This window comes from Patella vulgata, chromosome 5, assembly GCF_932274485.2.
Source record: "Patella vulgata chromosome 5, xgPatVulg1.2, whole genome shotgun sequence".
Classification (NCBI taxonomy): domain Eukaryota; kingdom Metazoa; phylum Mollusca; class Gastropoda; family Patellidae; genus Patella; species Patella vulgata.
This window is the reverse complement of record NC_065883.2, coordinates 62,581,237-62,596,163: the sequence shown is the minus strand read 5'-3', so window position 1 is coordinate 62,596,163 and position 14,927 is coordinate 62,581,237. Positions and strand designations below refer to the sequence as shown.

Sequence of the window (14,927 nt, the reverse complement as noted above, 5' to 3'; positions counted from 1 at the left end):
CTATCAGGTCTTATCATATATTGAGGTGAGTCCTAGCAATCGTGTCGTTAGCATCGAAACATATCCGAATGTATCTGACAAGATCGTGGACTTAATAAGGACAATTCTATCGTAATGCATCTCACAAGTTAGTAGGTTAATCTGTATTCACCAAGTACATTGGTTTTTCATCCGTCTGGAACTACTGGAATTTGGTTGAAGTTATCTTATCTGATAATATAGTATAAGTGTAATATAATAATTGAAACACAGAACAACTGAAAACAACCTTATACTGTATTAGAAGTAAATTCAGAAAATATTTTTAACAACTACATAACATTAGGACACTATGAAATATGAATGTTATATGGAAGACATTTGATTAATAAGACATCATGGTAAACATATTGTATATACAATTTGTATGAAACTTGGTTACAGAAATATAAATGAAGAATCTAGGGGAAGAACGATCTAAGTCACATTTTTGTCTTTTCACATAAAAGGCAAAACAGACTTCTGGACAAGAATGCCTGACACGAATAGAACAACGCATGGGTTTAATTACAACTTTAAAATGATGTTTAATACGAATCATAATTACCAGTACAACAACTGACTTCCACTTTTCAGCCAAGTTAAGGTCAAATAAATGGTACGATGGACGTATTTGTCCGGGAGGCCATTTGAGAAGGGCCTTGGTTCAATGTGACTCCAATTGTTTTTACCTGAAATTGATTGTTCCACAGAAAGCTTATACAATTTTCTACCAGATGGCACCATTAACTGGGGTTCGTTGAAAAAGTGACCTAGATCGTTTTTCCCCGGGGCTCTTCAAATGTTTTTTTCGTACACTACACTCTGTATTATTATTAAAATTGATTGAGCTTTGTTCCTTTCAAAGTTCGATAATTTGAGCACATATGTTATAGGAATATATATCTATTAAATAGAAAATATCTTTACAAATAAATAAACAGCATATACTAAGTTTGAGCTTTTGAGTATTACCAGTTGAACAAGTAAATATGCTTGTACACTGGAACATCACAATAATAATGCTGTTTGCTTAAAGGCAAGGTTTTTAGGGGCATATCTAGCAAATACCACCACCAAAACCTTTTTTTTATATCACACATGTTCAACAGCTAATTTAATCACCCCAAATACTGCTCTTTTGGTAGTATTTAACTTTTAAAAAATACCCAAACAATTTACATTTTAGAAAATAATATGAATCCAAACTCTTAAATGTAGCATTAAATTGGATTGTTATTTCAATAAACTTTTATAAAATTGCACATTAATAAAATAAGGTCCGACAAAATAAAATCTTCGATGAGATTTCAGCTTGGACAGATTGTTTTTCTTTAAATTATCACTATCAAAAGTCAAATTCGATTGTTAATAAGAAATATCATAAATTTATAATCTATTAAACATTAAAGCAGATCTAAATCTTCCCTATAAGTTTCTCACTATAATATTGTTCACATCACCAAACAGTGCATTTTTTCCCTGGATTCATAGGCGAATTGGCTGGACAATTAAAGGCACTTGAAAACTGAGGAAAATTTGACAGTGATCCAATTATTCTGAAAAAAAAAATATTATGAAACAAAATGTATTTTTTAATATAAGAGATAAGGTGGCTATGAAGACCTGGTTATCCCGAATGTCAGGGACTAGTTTCGTTCGTATTGAATTCTTCAGACTGATTGGACTCACGTGTTGGGTGTTTTTATTTATACTATTCCGGCAGGGTTACCGGGGTTGCGGCTTGGCGGGGTTTGCGAATTAGTTACCAGGGTCGATAGCTCGCTTACCGGGGTTGTACACAGGTTTGACAAATTGGCGGGGTGCCTAATTTGTTACCGGGGTCGCTAGCTCGCTTACTGGGGTTGTACTGATCGTGTAGATTGAAGTGCTAGTGTCCATAATTTTGCCTCGGAATCAACCACCATTTTGACGGAAGATAATCTCTCGGCTAAAAAATCTTCTTTTTCTCTCAGCTACGAGAGATACGTAGAATCAAACCGGTCCAGAGCCGATCGTGTTGATAAGAATCTGCTTCTTTGACATTGACATAAAACCGAAGGTGAATAGGCCTACTCGTCCAGTTAATACAACGGACAATCTCACATCGGTCCACATAAGAGAGACACATATTAGTCACCTCCCACTTCCGATTTCCAAGGCATTATAGTCTAAACCTTGACTCTCATACCAATCCACCATTTGGTACTATTTCGTACCTATTTCATATTAAACCCCTCGGGCGCCATGTTGAATCACACAGTATTTAACGTTCTAAAACCTAACTACTTCATGGAATCAACCACAAATCTAAACTTGGGCACTCCAACCATTTTTATTTTTGTATCAAAATGTATTTTTTATTGAAATAAAAACTGTTTACTTAAAACAAATATCAGTATGTAAATTATAACCATATATTTGTACTATTATCATACATTATGTATTGTAAGTAAGTGAATGGTACTATAATGATACAATACATAGTGTACTGTAAGTAAGTGAATGTCAGTATTGTAAGTAAGTGAATGGTACTATAAGTGGTGTATTGTAAGTAAGTGAATGTAACAATAACATACGTGGTGTATTGTAATTAAGTGCATTGTATTGTAGTGATACTATAAGTGGTGTATTGTAAGTGAATGGTACTGTAATGATACTATAAGTGGTGTATTGTAAGTGAATGGTACTGTAATGATACTATAAGTAGTGTATTGTAAGTGAATGGTACTGTAATGATACTATAAGTGGTGTATTGTAAGTAAATGAATGTAAGTATGATTATGTAACTCATGAGAAAAAAGTGAACAAGTCCTACCTATATCTATGAAGAGAATGTACATCAGACATTATACTCAGTTTTGTCTGTTGAGCTGTATTTAATGAACACCATGCCTTTAATTATAAAAGTTAAAAACAACCTTTACATTTTTCAAAGAGAGACAATCCAAATTGGCTTTATGATGAAGGGGTATAATATATTCTTCTAAAACATACTTTTTACCTGGATATTTTTATAAGCTGTACCGTTTCTTCACATCAGAGTTGGCACATGTATATTTTTTGTATACTTCTTCCTATACCTTATTTCTGAGAAATAATGTTCATGAAGAAAATGTACAAAAAAACAATTAGTACATTTTCTTCCTGACAGGGTTTCAGAATTTAGTTATTATCTGCCCATTGCAAAAGGAAGAATATATACCCCTGAAATGATGTCGTAAATATGATTTGCACCTATGACAAAAATACCAATGAACAATTTATTAACTGTCATCCACTGAATATATATGTATCTATGAATTCATCATAAAGGAATGGACCAGAATCGCATTTAATGTCTCGTCAACATTTTGAGACTAATTAGTTATTTTTATTCATTAGAAATGTTTCTTAAATCCAATTAAAATTAGATGGTTGGTTATTCTAAAAACAAATTAAGAAAGGCGTGTTCTAGACCTGTGACGACAATCAATAATCAATTTTCAAGAACATTTTCACAGAATTTTCTGTAGGCCTATTGATTGGTGGGTTGATCTGGAGTTGACCAATCACAAGGTGGCTTGTACATAGATAAAATGAGTAAACACCATAATCTTACCTGAGCAAAACCTAGAAACAATAGTTGGTCATCTGATAGATCAGCAAGACCAGGTAGTTGTATATTACTTGTGTGACCAGATAATTTATACGCCATATAACCAAACTTTATACCACCATTATCAGCTATATTCTCAGACAGAGTATATTCACCATTTAACTAAAAACAAAATATATATTATCAGCTATATTCTCAGACAAGGTATATTCATCATTTCATATTATCAGCTACATTCTCAGACAGAGTATATTCACCATTTAATATATATTATCAGCTACATTCTCAGACAAGGTATATTCACCATTTAATATATATTATCAGCTACATTCTCAGACAGAGTATATTTACCATTTAATATATATTATCAGCTACATTCTCAGACAGAGTATATTCACCATTTAATATATATTATCAGCTACATTCTCAGACAAGGTATATTCACCATTTAATATATGTTATCAGTTACATTCTCAGATAGGGTATATTCACCATTTAATATGTTATCAGCTACATTCTCAGACAGAGTATATTCACCATTTAATATACTATTCAAAAAAAGGAGGGGATATTTGATTTTGGGGGCATAATACTAAAATATGAAAATGACTACGAAAAAAGTCACTATAGAACCTAACAGAAGAAACATTTCCAGTTACATGTGACGCCCAAACGCACCAATAGATACCGCATGGAATGCAGGTGATGCTTGGGATCATCATGGGGGTCCAACCCAAGATTTGCACGACTCTGACTTTGAATGTTACAGTCATTGTGGCATTGAATTCCAGGGTGGAAACATCAGTTTAATTGTTTTAGTGACCAGAAAACAAATTTTGATATGCGTCGGCTTACCCAAAATGAAAGGTTACGTGCCCTTGGCATGCTACAGATCGGCACAACACAGGCCGAGGGATCGTCAACACTGGGATAATCGATGCTGGAGCAATGTGATGTTTTCAGATGAGTCAAGGTTCACTGTTGATTTTTTGGACAGACGTAGGAGGGTGTGGCGTCGTCGAAACGAGCGCTTCCAAGACGTTAACGTCATCAGACATGATCGATTTGGGGGTGGTTCTGTTATGGTGTGGGGAGGCATCACTGTTGCTGGAAGAACGGCTTTACATGTTGTTGCAGGGCGTGTTACAGGCCAGTACTACCGGGACAACATCTTGGCAGTCCATGTTGTGCCGTTCGCACGACGTCATGGCCGCCGTTTCATCTTCCAGGATGATAACGCAAGATGTCACAGGGCCAGGATCGTTACAGGTTACCTCCAACAACAGAACATCACCACATTACCTTGGCCAGCACTGAGTCCCGACCTCTCCCCCATCGAGCATGTCTGGGACATGCTTGGAGAGGTAACGTCAACGTCAACAACGTCCTGCCAATGTCCAAGAACTTGCTGCTGCGTTGCAACAGGAATGGGACAATCTGGACCAAAATGACCTTAGACGTCTCATTAGGAGTATGCCACGTCGGATCAATGCTTGTTTGGCAAACAGAGGAGGATTTACCCGTTACTGACTTGGTTGTGATGCTGTGGTAACTTTGCTGTTTGACCCCGGGTATCATTTTACCCTTATAATGGTCAGTCTGTGCCTTACTTAATCTAACGATCATTTGGAATAAATCGTTTGTTTCTTCGTCAGTTTCATTAGGTGACTTTAATAACACTTAAAAATCAAATATCCCCTACTTTTTTTGAATAGTATATATGTTATCAGCTACATTCTCAGACAGAGTATATTCACCATTTAATATATGTTATCAGCTGTATACTCAGATAGAGTATATTCACCATTTAACTACAATCTGATTAAAATACAAATCTATATTTCATTTAGTTTTTTCATACTTTCGATGGTCTACACTACAGGAAGATCTGACCAGTTGTAGTGGAGGTCATACGAGCGGCTTTTGAACCTATGACGTCAGACATTGGATTAACCAATCAGCGTTGCTGTTTCTAGTGTAGTACCCACGGTTCTGTGCAACTCACGCCAAAAACTCGCAGTAACAGACCGTTCCATTGGCAAATCCATCACATAATCTAGAACACAGCTTATATAACAACTTTTCCAGATCCTAGTATAGTAAAGACACGTAAAACGAAATTTTGAACTATAAAAAACGAAATGAAATAGGATCTGTGTTTTAACGAAACCATATATATATATATATATATATATATATATATATATAAATATATATATATATATATATATATATATATATATATATATTATCAACTATATTCTCAGATAGTGTATATTCACCATTAAACTTAAACACTTATATATATTTTTCTCATTAATTAAATGGGTGAGAACAAACAGAAATTTGTGATTTAGTTATATTCTGGACATTAGTAAGAATTACGCATTGAATCCAACTATTTCTGATAAGTAGTTTTAACTTTTAACGCTAACTCATAACTGTCATGATTTATGAAATTTTGTTAATATGCATAGGACTGGAATGAAAATGACCATATGCCATGTAGTGTGCAAGAGGGAAATTCTCCCCAGACAACTGCTCAATGGCATACTCTTATATCAATTTCTAACTGTACACATCTTTAATGTGCTGCCATTTTTCATTGACATGGCTTCCATCCGGCACTAATAACAAGGCGGAAACTAAGATTGACAATCCAGAGAAACTTTCTTGAGTGTACACCGGCATCAGACTCAGGAAAGACCTCCTGGTTAGTCAGCCAGCACCATACTCACAAGCTACTGTGCCACCCCGCCCCCAAATGTCATCTAATACCATCTAAAGGAGTTTAGTAGATATACCTGTGTTCCATCCACACTGTATTTGCTGTACTGATCTTTCATACATTTTGATTTTTCTGTAAACTGTTCAGCTGATGAATTACTCCACCAATTTTTAAGATTACCATACTTATCAACTTTACGTCCTGAAATATTTTTCAATGTATATCTTTAAAACCACAAACCTATGCTACCCTGAGGCATACCAGTAAAGCTTGTTGTTCTTAGTGCTTAATGTCCGCTTCCACCGAGGGTGATATCGCAGACAAGTTGACTTATTTTTCATTTTTATTATCTTAACCCAGGGGTCTTTCCTTTGGGAGGAAACCGGAGTACCCGGAGTAAACCCATGAGGTTGAGAAGGTGCCCCTATCTCCAAGCCACATTCGCTCACACCAGGGATCAAAACCACTACCGCAAGCCAGAGGTGACCGGCTAGCTAGAGATCGAAGCGCGACACTCTAGACCACTAGGCTATCCCATCCCCCCTCCAGTAAAGCTTAACAATCTATTCTTAAATACTACATTTAATTTACTATTTATTACTCTACATATTTGGTTTAATAAGTAGTAACTATCTTACCATGATTATCAAAACCATGAGTTAATTCATGGCCAAATACCATACCTATTGAACCATATTTTATCATTCTGAAATAACAAGTACAAAATTACTATATGAACCAGGAACCGAGCATCGCAAACATCTTGGAATTGTGACGTCATCCCAAAAAATAAATTCTGTCAGTACGGAATTGTCGAAGAGCGGCGGCGCCTCCCCCACCAAGAAGGAAAACGAAATGAATAGCTTTTGGTGTCTAGTTTTTGGTCCAAAATTTCTAAAGACAGATAATAACACTCAGCTAATCCAGTATATATCGAAATGAAATGAAATGAAATGGGGTTTAATGTCCTACTGTTCTGCTCCGAACTGGGCTAATGAAGACGGCCATACAGTGTGCTATGAGGGAAATTTTGCCCGGACAGCGGCACTACGGCCTACTCTTATATCGAATTCCAACTGTCAAGTGATCTTTTACAGGCACGCCAATGTGTACACAGGACCTTGGTTTTTCGTGTCATCCGAATGACTAGACAGCTGTCCTTGTCAGGCCCTCCGTCCTGCATCACTGACACCCGACCTCCAGGCTAGCGAGCCAGCGTCTTACCCACTAAACCAGTGAGATCCCTCAGTATATATCAAGACAGATAATATATACTGAAAATACATTTTACATATATAACAACACAAAACTGTCAATTTCAATGGATCTTTTAGTGGAGTAATATATAATAAATTTTAAAATTTATCAGAGCTCAATCAGTTCAGATTTGGTTGGGATGGAAATATTTTTAGAAAATGATATCCTGTATCAATAGGTGACCAGATCTGTAGCGTGTCTTGATGTAGGTTTTTATTGGTTTAACTTTCTACTTTTCTGCACCATCAGGGTTAATGAAGCAGTTTGTACACCATACAGTGTGTTAGTAAGGACATTTTTCTTAGACAGTGGTGCTACAGACTACTCATATTTCAAATTCCAACTCTCAAGGTTTCTTTAAGTGTGGGGGGTTGGATGGCTGAATGGTTAGCATGTGCGTGCTGTATCATAAAGTCTGTCATTGAGTCAACTGGCGTGGTTTCGAATCTCCGATTGTACGTGACAAGGAGTAGGGTCGCCTGTCCAACCTCGTGGGTTTTCTCCGGGTCCTCTGGTTTCCTCCCACTGCTAAAGACCCCTCCGCGCAAGCGAATTATTGAAATAGAATTAAACCATACGTTAGTCCCGAAATGACCTAGTTTGTGTCGAGTGGACGTTAAACCCCATTTCTCTCTCTCTCTCTCTCTTCTTTAAGTGTACGCCAACATGCAGACAGCTAGAATTACTGTTTCCCTTCCAATCCGAATGACTAGACACGTGTCCTACTGATGAGGGGAAATCATGCTGGAAAATCCCCTGGGGAACTTTCTCAGTCATAACAGGAATCGAACACTGGACATCTTGGTTAGTTAGCCAGCGACATACTAACTGAGCCACTGTGGCTCCCTATTTTTGATGAAGATCAGTTATAGTTCAACATCATCACAAAATAAAACTTAAAATTAAATTGTTTTTCAGTTTATGACAAAGTAAACATGAAATACGTACATTGGCATGTTTGGATCATAGAAGGGTGGCTGTAGAATACCAGCAGGAAATACTATATCATTATTAGGTGGGTTATAATATGCATTGACTTGATCAGGTGACATTTCCCATCTAAAATAAACAATTTTAGGATAAGTAAATTTATAACCATTTATTGATGTATATTAGTAATTACTACACCTTTCATAATATATGTTAGATATTCTGACAACTGTTTAGTTTATTTATTGATGTATATTAGTAATTATTACACCCTAAACTGGAGGTTTCATAATATATGTTAGATATTCTGACAACAGTTTAGTTTATTTATTGATGTATATTAGTAATTATTACACCTATACTGGAAGTTTTTTATAATATACAGTGCACTCTGTCACATCCGACATCGTACGGGATCATTACAATATGTCGGATTATGCAGAGTGTCGGAATACCCAGTTTTCTCAAAACCGGAAATATTGTAACTTCGAAAACCGGAAGTATTATTGTAATGTAGCTTCGGACATAGAACTTCGAATCACCAGAATGTTATTCCCTTTAAAAATGATAAACCTTTCTGTACATTCAAAATTGTATTACATTAATTTTTATTTTATTTAACATGCGTAGGCATTTTGAATAGGCCAAGTCTGTCTTTAATTTATCTTCTTCGCCGTCTTGGGTTGATCGCACTCTTGTCTTTGCTATCACGCGTTCATTGATAATGGGCGTACTCGATTGAACGTTCTGGAATTGAATTCTCTCAATCCCAAAAATAGTGACTAGGTCAAGTCTGTCGTTAATTTATCTTCTTCGCCGTCTTGGGTTGATCGCACTCTTGTCTTTGCTATCACGCGTTCATTGATAATGGGCGTACTCGATTGAACGTTCTGGAATTGAATTCTCTCAATCCCAAAAATAGTGACTAGGTCAAGTCTGTCGTTAAGTTATCTTCTTCGCCGTTTTCAGTTGATCGCACTCTTGTCTTTGCTATCACGTGTTCATTGATAATGGGCGTACTCGATTGTACGTTCCGGAATTGAATTCTCTCAATCCCAAAAATGGTGTCAATTGGGTGAAATTGGGTAATTTGGGCTACAACGGATGCGTCGACTGGATATATAAATATCTCATCCAACCATGCAGCCGCAACCTGTTCGTCGCGTTTAATTACATCACAATTCTACTCACACAACCTCTGTCGTTGAGACTGACAGAACTGTGACAGGACTGAATTCCGCGTCACTCGATTGCAATTCTGTCAATTCGGGACGTTCCGGACTGTGAATCGAGCATCCCCAGGTCGTCGTCACACGGTTCGAAGAGATCCGTAAGGTGACCAAACTTATAGGTTATTCAGGTTCAATCGGCATGCGCAACAAATGTTTCCAACGGGTGCTAGGAATATTTTTACGACTGTGAATTCGGGGGAAAATTAGTGAATATTCTTGAGTATTTGTCACAACTGTCGTACAAGAGATTAGAACTATCAAAGTAATCAACAAAGACCCCCGGTAGCGAGTTTTAATCTCACAGATAATTGATTGGTGATTGCTTGTTAATCTTTTGTGGCTTCACACCCATCCAGTTTTAATCTCACGGATAATTGATCGGTAAGTGTTTGCTTCACACCCACCGATTGAAGGCTGGATTATACGGTGTCGATTCAATGGAAATCGTATGACGGGACGGCTGATTGAACTCGTAATCCGGAACGTACAGAGGTCGTAATAACCAGAGATTGTTTGGCTGAAGTAATAAGGAAATAAATCGGGACACGAAAATGGTGTCAGATGTGACAGAGTGCCGGAATGATCAGAGGTCGGATGTGACAGAGTGCACTGTATGTTACATATTTATTGATGTATATTAGTAATTATTACACCTTAAACTGGAGGTTTCATAATATATGTTATATATTTATTGAATGTTCTTAAAATGGTGTCATTTTGAATTAAAAGAAAGTGCAACATATATTATTAACACCTTGTATAAAGATATTTACTTAAAACAAAATCATAACTTCAATATCATAATTTTCAATTTAAAGAAACACACTTCAAACTTCAATAGGTCACTTTGATATGATGAAAGCCAGTCTATGAAATAAATGTTGAAAAAAGCAGAGGATGCACTGAGGATATGCCAACAATCTGACATTTGTGGGCATATAACACCAAGAAACAATCCAAAAAGGCTACAAAATTGAAAGAAAGCAACAATTTTGTCATGTTAATTGAATAGAATACAGTGTACAATATCATATTAAGTAAAAGCATCATTTTAAGTAAAATTTCAGTGTAATTGCACCAATTACAAAGAAAAAAAAAATGAAACCAAACTCACTCAGTCCTATCAGGTGGTTTGTGTAATTTTTCAATGTTTTTCATCACATCAAAGCTTCTCAAGGCTAAATGACTAAGCAGAAAATGACCTTCCGTTATATTTATCTGAAAATGATGAATTCAAAATTAAAACTTATAGCTAATTTAAAATTTAAATTTATCACATCCTTTTGAAGACGAGAAAAAAAGAGGAAAATAAAAAGAAATAATCATAGCTCTACCCTGCATCTCATCAAATATTGTCAGAGCTTTCTCCTGTATCCAGTTCACAAGTTTGAAAAGTAATAATGTGAACGGAAAGATATCTCTATAAAAAGCATTCGTAACTTCTGAGCAGACGCCCTGATGAACAATCTCATGAAATTCTTAAAAAGTTATTCAAAAAATTTATTCTGTATTGTGTTTACAAGATTTCATAAATTTTATTGAATAGAGGTAACTGGGTGCTTTGTAATTGAAAAATTTGGTATTTCAAAAGGATTCTTTTTACAGTTAAAATGAACAATTCCAAAATGCCATCAAGAACCTTATCCTATATTGAGTTCACACAAGCTTTAAAAGTCTGACGGTGAAGGAAAAAATAACCCCACAAAATGTGTATATATGTGATAGGGTTCATCCTTACACAATAATAATCTATCCCACCAAGTTTCATAAAATTATATTATAACTCTGACTTGGATCACAGAAGCTGTAAATCAAAACATGTTGGGGAGTTAAAGCTATGACCCACTGCAGTGAAGTTGGTATTCCAGTACTTACATTTTCATAATATTCATCTAGTTTTTCTGGTTGTAGAATCCAATCTGGGAATCCAATCATATTTCCCACAGCTTTAGCTTTATCTATAGCTATCTGTTTGGTTTCTTCATCCATCCAGGTTAAATCTTCTAATCCATTAATAAAGGCTTTTTTAACATTATTCAACATTTCATCAACCTGTATTAAATAAATGTATAAAAATAATAAAGAACTGAACAAAATCTAGACATACAAAAAGTAAATGACTTTAGAACAGTTCTGCTTTGCATGGCATCACACAATTGGTATCTTTCTAGAAAGACATTGATGAAATATATTGTAGACGGCCTTTTGCTGTAGCAACGCTTACATGCCTGCTTGCTACAGGCCATTGCAAACAGTTGATACTCGCGGCAGTTTTAATTTTGTTGTCTGAACTGAAGACAGTTACTGTACACATCTAATCACCTTCTGAGAAGAATGTAAAATTTCTGTAGGATATGCGAACATGAAGAAATCTCAAACCAGCGATATCAGACCATAGTCCATGTGAATGCTATAATAGCCTTAATTAAAATTGCTCTACATAAAGCAGAAATAACAACAGCAATAAAAATATTACCTCTTTTCTGTTATCTTTAGAGAACTTTTTGTTTACATAGAGTGCTCCTGTAACAAAACCTAGTTGATTACTCGTTTTACCAACACATCTCTTCCATCTTGGTGCTATATCTTTTACTCCTGATTCAACCTTTGATAACCCTAACGCTGCATTCGTAAATTCACCTGGTAAGTAGGCGGGTAGCGCTTGAAGCATATTCCATACAACATAGTTAGCTAATACTCTATAAAACAGGAATAGATTCACAGTAAATAAAAATGTTAATGTACTTCTCTATTTGAGGATTAATGGGTCAAATATCTTTTGGATTGTAAAATATGATCTATTGGCTGGAGCATTTTTACTAAAATGCGTAAATTTGTACTAAAATGGTTTGATTATTGGACTGTATTTTTAGTCAGAGAGGATTAGGAGAATTGTTCTACTGAATATAAGTGGGGGTGGGGGGTGGCCGAATGGTTAGCGCTGTATCATATGGTCTGTCATTGAGTCAACTGGCATGGTTTCGGTTCCCCAGTTGTACGTGACAAGGAGTAGGGTCACCTGTCAAACCTTGTGGGTTTTCTCCGGGTCCTCCTGTTTCCTCCCACTGCTTAAGACCCCTACGCGCAAGCAAATTATTGAAATAAAACTGAACCACGTATTAGTCCCGAAATGACGTTAAACCCCATTTCTCTCTCTCTCTGTGAATATAAGGTGTTTATCAACTTACTCTCTATCTGTATTCGCTAGTAATAATCCCAGTTTACGGAAATATGGTGGTGTTGTGACAATTATCTTGGTACTGGTACTTATATTACTCTTTGTGATTCGATCTAGATATCTCTTTATATCAATCTAAAACAAACAATCATAAAATACTTGTCTTACATCTCATTGTAATCATTCATAAAATATTCCTAGTTGTCTGAGTAACTTATATAGCTTAATTACGGGTAACCTAGATGCAGAACAAGACACACAATACAAAATGAAATGAAATGGGGTTTAACTTCCTACTGTTCTGCTCCTACTAAATGAAGAAAGGCATACGCCAGACATTTTGCCCAAACAGCAGTCCTACAGCCTACTCTTATTTCAAATTCCAACTGTCAATGGTTCTTTTGAGTGCACGCCAATGTGTAACAGGACCTCCATTTTTCATCCCATCCAAATGATTATACCTTGTACCTTGCCAGGCACTCCGTCCAACAAAGGGATTGAACACAGGACCTTCAGGTTAGCGAGACAATGTCTTACTCACTGAGCCACCATAGCTCCCCGACACACCATACACAGACATTTAAGTAATAAATAATAAAAGTACTATCAAATTAAAATGAAATGAGGTTTAATATCACTATCAAATCAAGGGAATGGGTTTGACTGTAAATGTCCACTGCAATACAGGCTTCACATAAAATTGATAAAATCTCACAAAAAGGGAGAGAACCCAAATTACAAAGCACTAAACAGGGAGTTAATTTACTATTATGGACACTATCTATGTGATTGTTCATCAATATATATATACCTGCTCATTAAGCATATTTTGTAAATCAGCAACAGTTATTTTGTGGTAGGTTTTTTCTATATCTATCAATTCTTCTTTTGGAACAAAAATCTGAAAAATAACAAATAATCATACGTCAGTACTTGAAACACATATGCGCTAGGTGTCTCCAAACTATATTTGACTTCAACATGTACATGTATATATCTCATTATATCATGTTATTTCAATATATTATTCCATGTAAAATATATTTTTGTATTCATGTATATTGATGTATGTGTATGTTTTGTATACTGTTCTTAATGGACGTAATATGCAAATAAAAATGTTGAAGTTGAAAGTTGTGATTGCAATCGTATTGTTGATGCATACACACTTAGCAATACCGTTTGTTTTCTTTTGAACCCCGTTATATTTTGAACACATTTCCTAGATTTTATTATTATATTTTGAATGGTAGTATGTTTTAAAATAAAGATTAAACAAGCCATACATATTTATTAATGTCACTGGGTAAATGGAATAGCATAAGTAATTTTTTGGATGAAAAATAAAGGCTGAAAAGTGTGCAATAACTTTTTTGTGTGAGTGCCATTTAGCGGAAGATATCACACAAGAGAATGCAACAGTTTCTGACCTTTGTACACTTATAAGTAGGAAGAGAGAGAAAGGGGGTTTAACATTCACTCAATTTAACACAAACTAGGTCATTCCTTGGCTAACTTATATGCTTCAATTTTATTTCAATAATTTCCTTACATGTAGGTGTCTTTAACAGTGGGATGAAACTGGAGTACCCGGAGAATACCCACGAGGTTAGACAGACGAACTTATAAGTGGATGCAGAGTATAAAACTTGTAACTGAAGAATATGATAATATTTACCTCGGCCAAACTTTTCTCAAAATCATACAATTTATTCATTTTATCTGTAACCGAATCATCAGCTCCTAAAAGACGTCCATATTGTATTGCAAAATCCAAAAATCCCTTTTTGTATTTTTCAGCATTTTTAATATATTCTTCTCGTTGTCTCAAAGTTAAACCAGCTTGACTAATCTGAAATATAGAAATGAAATGAAATGGGGTTGAACGCTCGACTTTTTCTGCAATGACTGTGAGCTAATGAAGATGAGCATGGGACATACAGTGTGCTACAGGGGTAATAGACCGGAGGCTCAGCGCGGGGGGGG

The 14,927-nt window shown here is 35.6% G+C and overlaps 1 protein-coding gene across 3 annotated transcripts in view; it reads right to left on the bottom strand.

The window, feature by feature from the left end:
• Positions 1-262: 262 nt before the first annotated feature.
• Positions 263-14,927, bottom strand: part of LOC130012819 (endothelin-converting enzyme 1-like) — a 32,329-nt gene continuing 17,664 nt past the window's right edge. For all 3 annotated transcript variants that reach the window (XM_056100770.1, XM_056100769.1, XM_056100771.1), the window contains 12 exons: positions 14,620-14,793; positions 13,753-13,842; positions 12,952-13,076; positions 12,240-12,462; positions 11,639-11,815; positions 10,878-10,981; positions 8,550-8,660; positions 6,983-7,050; positions 6,421-6,545; positions 3,620-3,778; positions 2,837-2,913; positions 263-1,577 (listed from right to left, as the gene is read on the bottom strand). In XM_056100770.1, the coding sequence (XP_055956745.1) occupies positions 1,478-1,577; positions 2,837-2,913; positions 3,620-3,778; positions 6,421-6,545; positions 6,983-7,050; positions 8,550-8,660; positions 10,878-10,981; positions 11,639-11,815; positions 12,240-12,462; positions 12,952-13,076; positions 13,753-13,842; positions 14,620-14,793 (1,533 nt within the window). In that variant the 3' untranslated portion in view covers positions 263-1,477. The remainder of the gene's footprint in view (positions 1,578-2,836; positions 2,914-3,619; positions 3,779-6,420; positions 6,546-6,982; positions 7,051-8,549; positions 8,661-10,877; positions 10,982-11,638; positions 11,816-12,239; positions 12,463-12,951; positions 13,077-13,752; positions 13,843-14,619; positions 14,794-14,927) is intronic.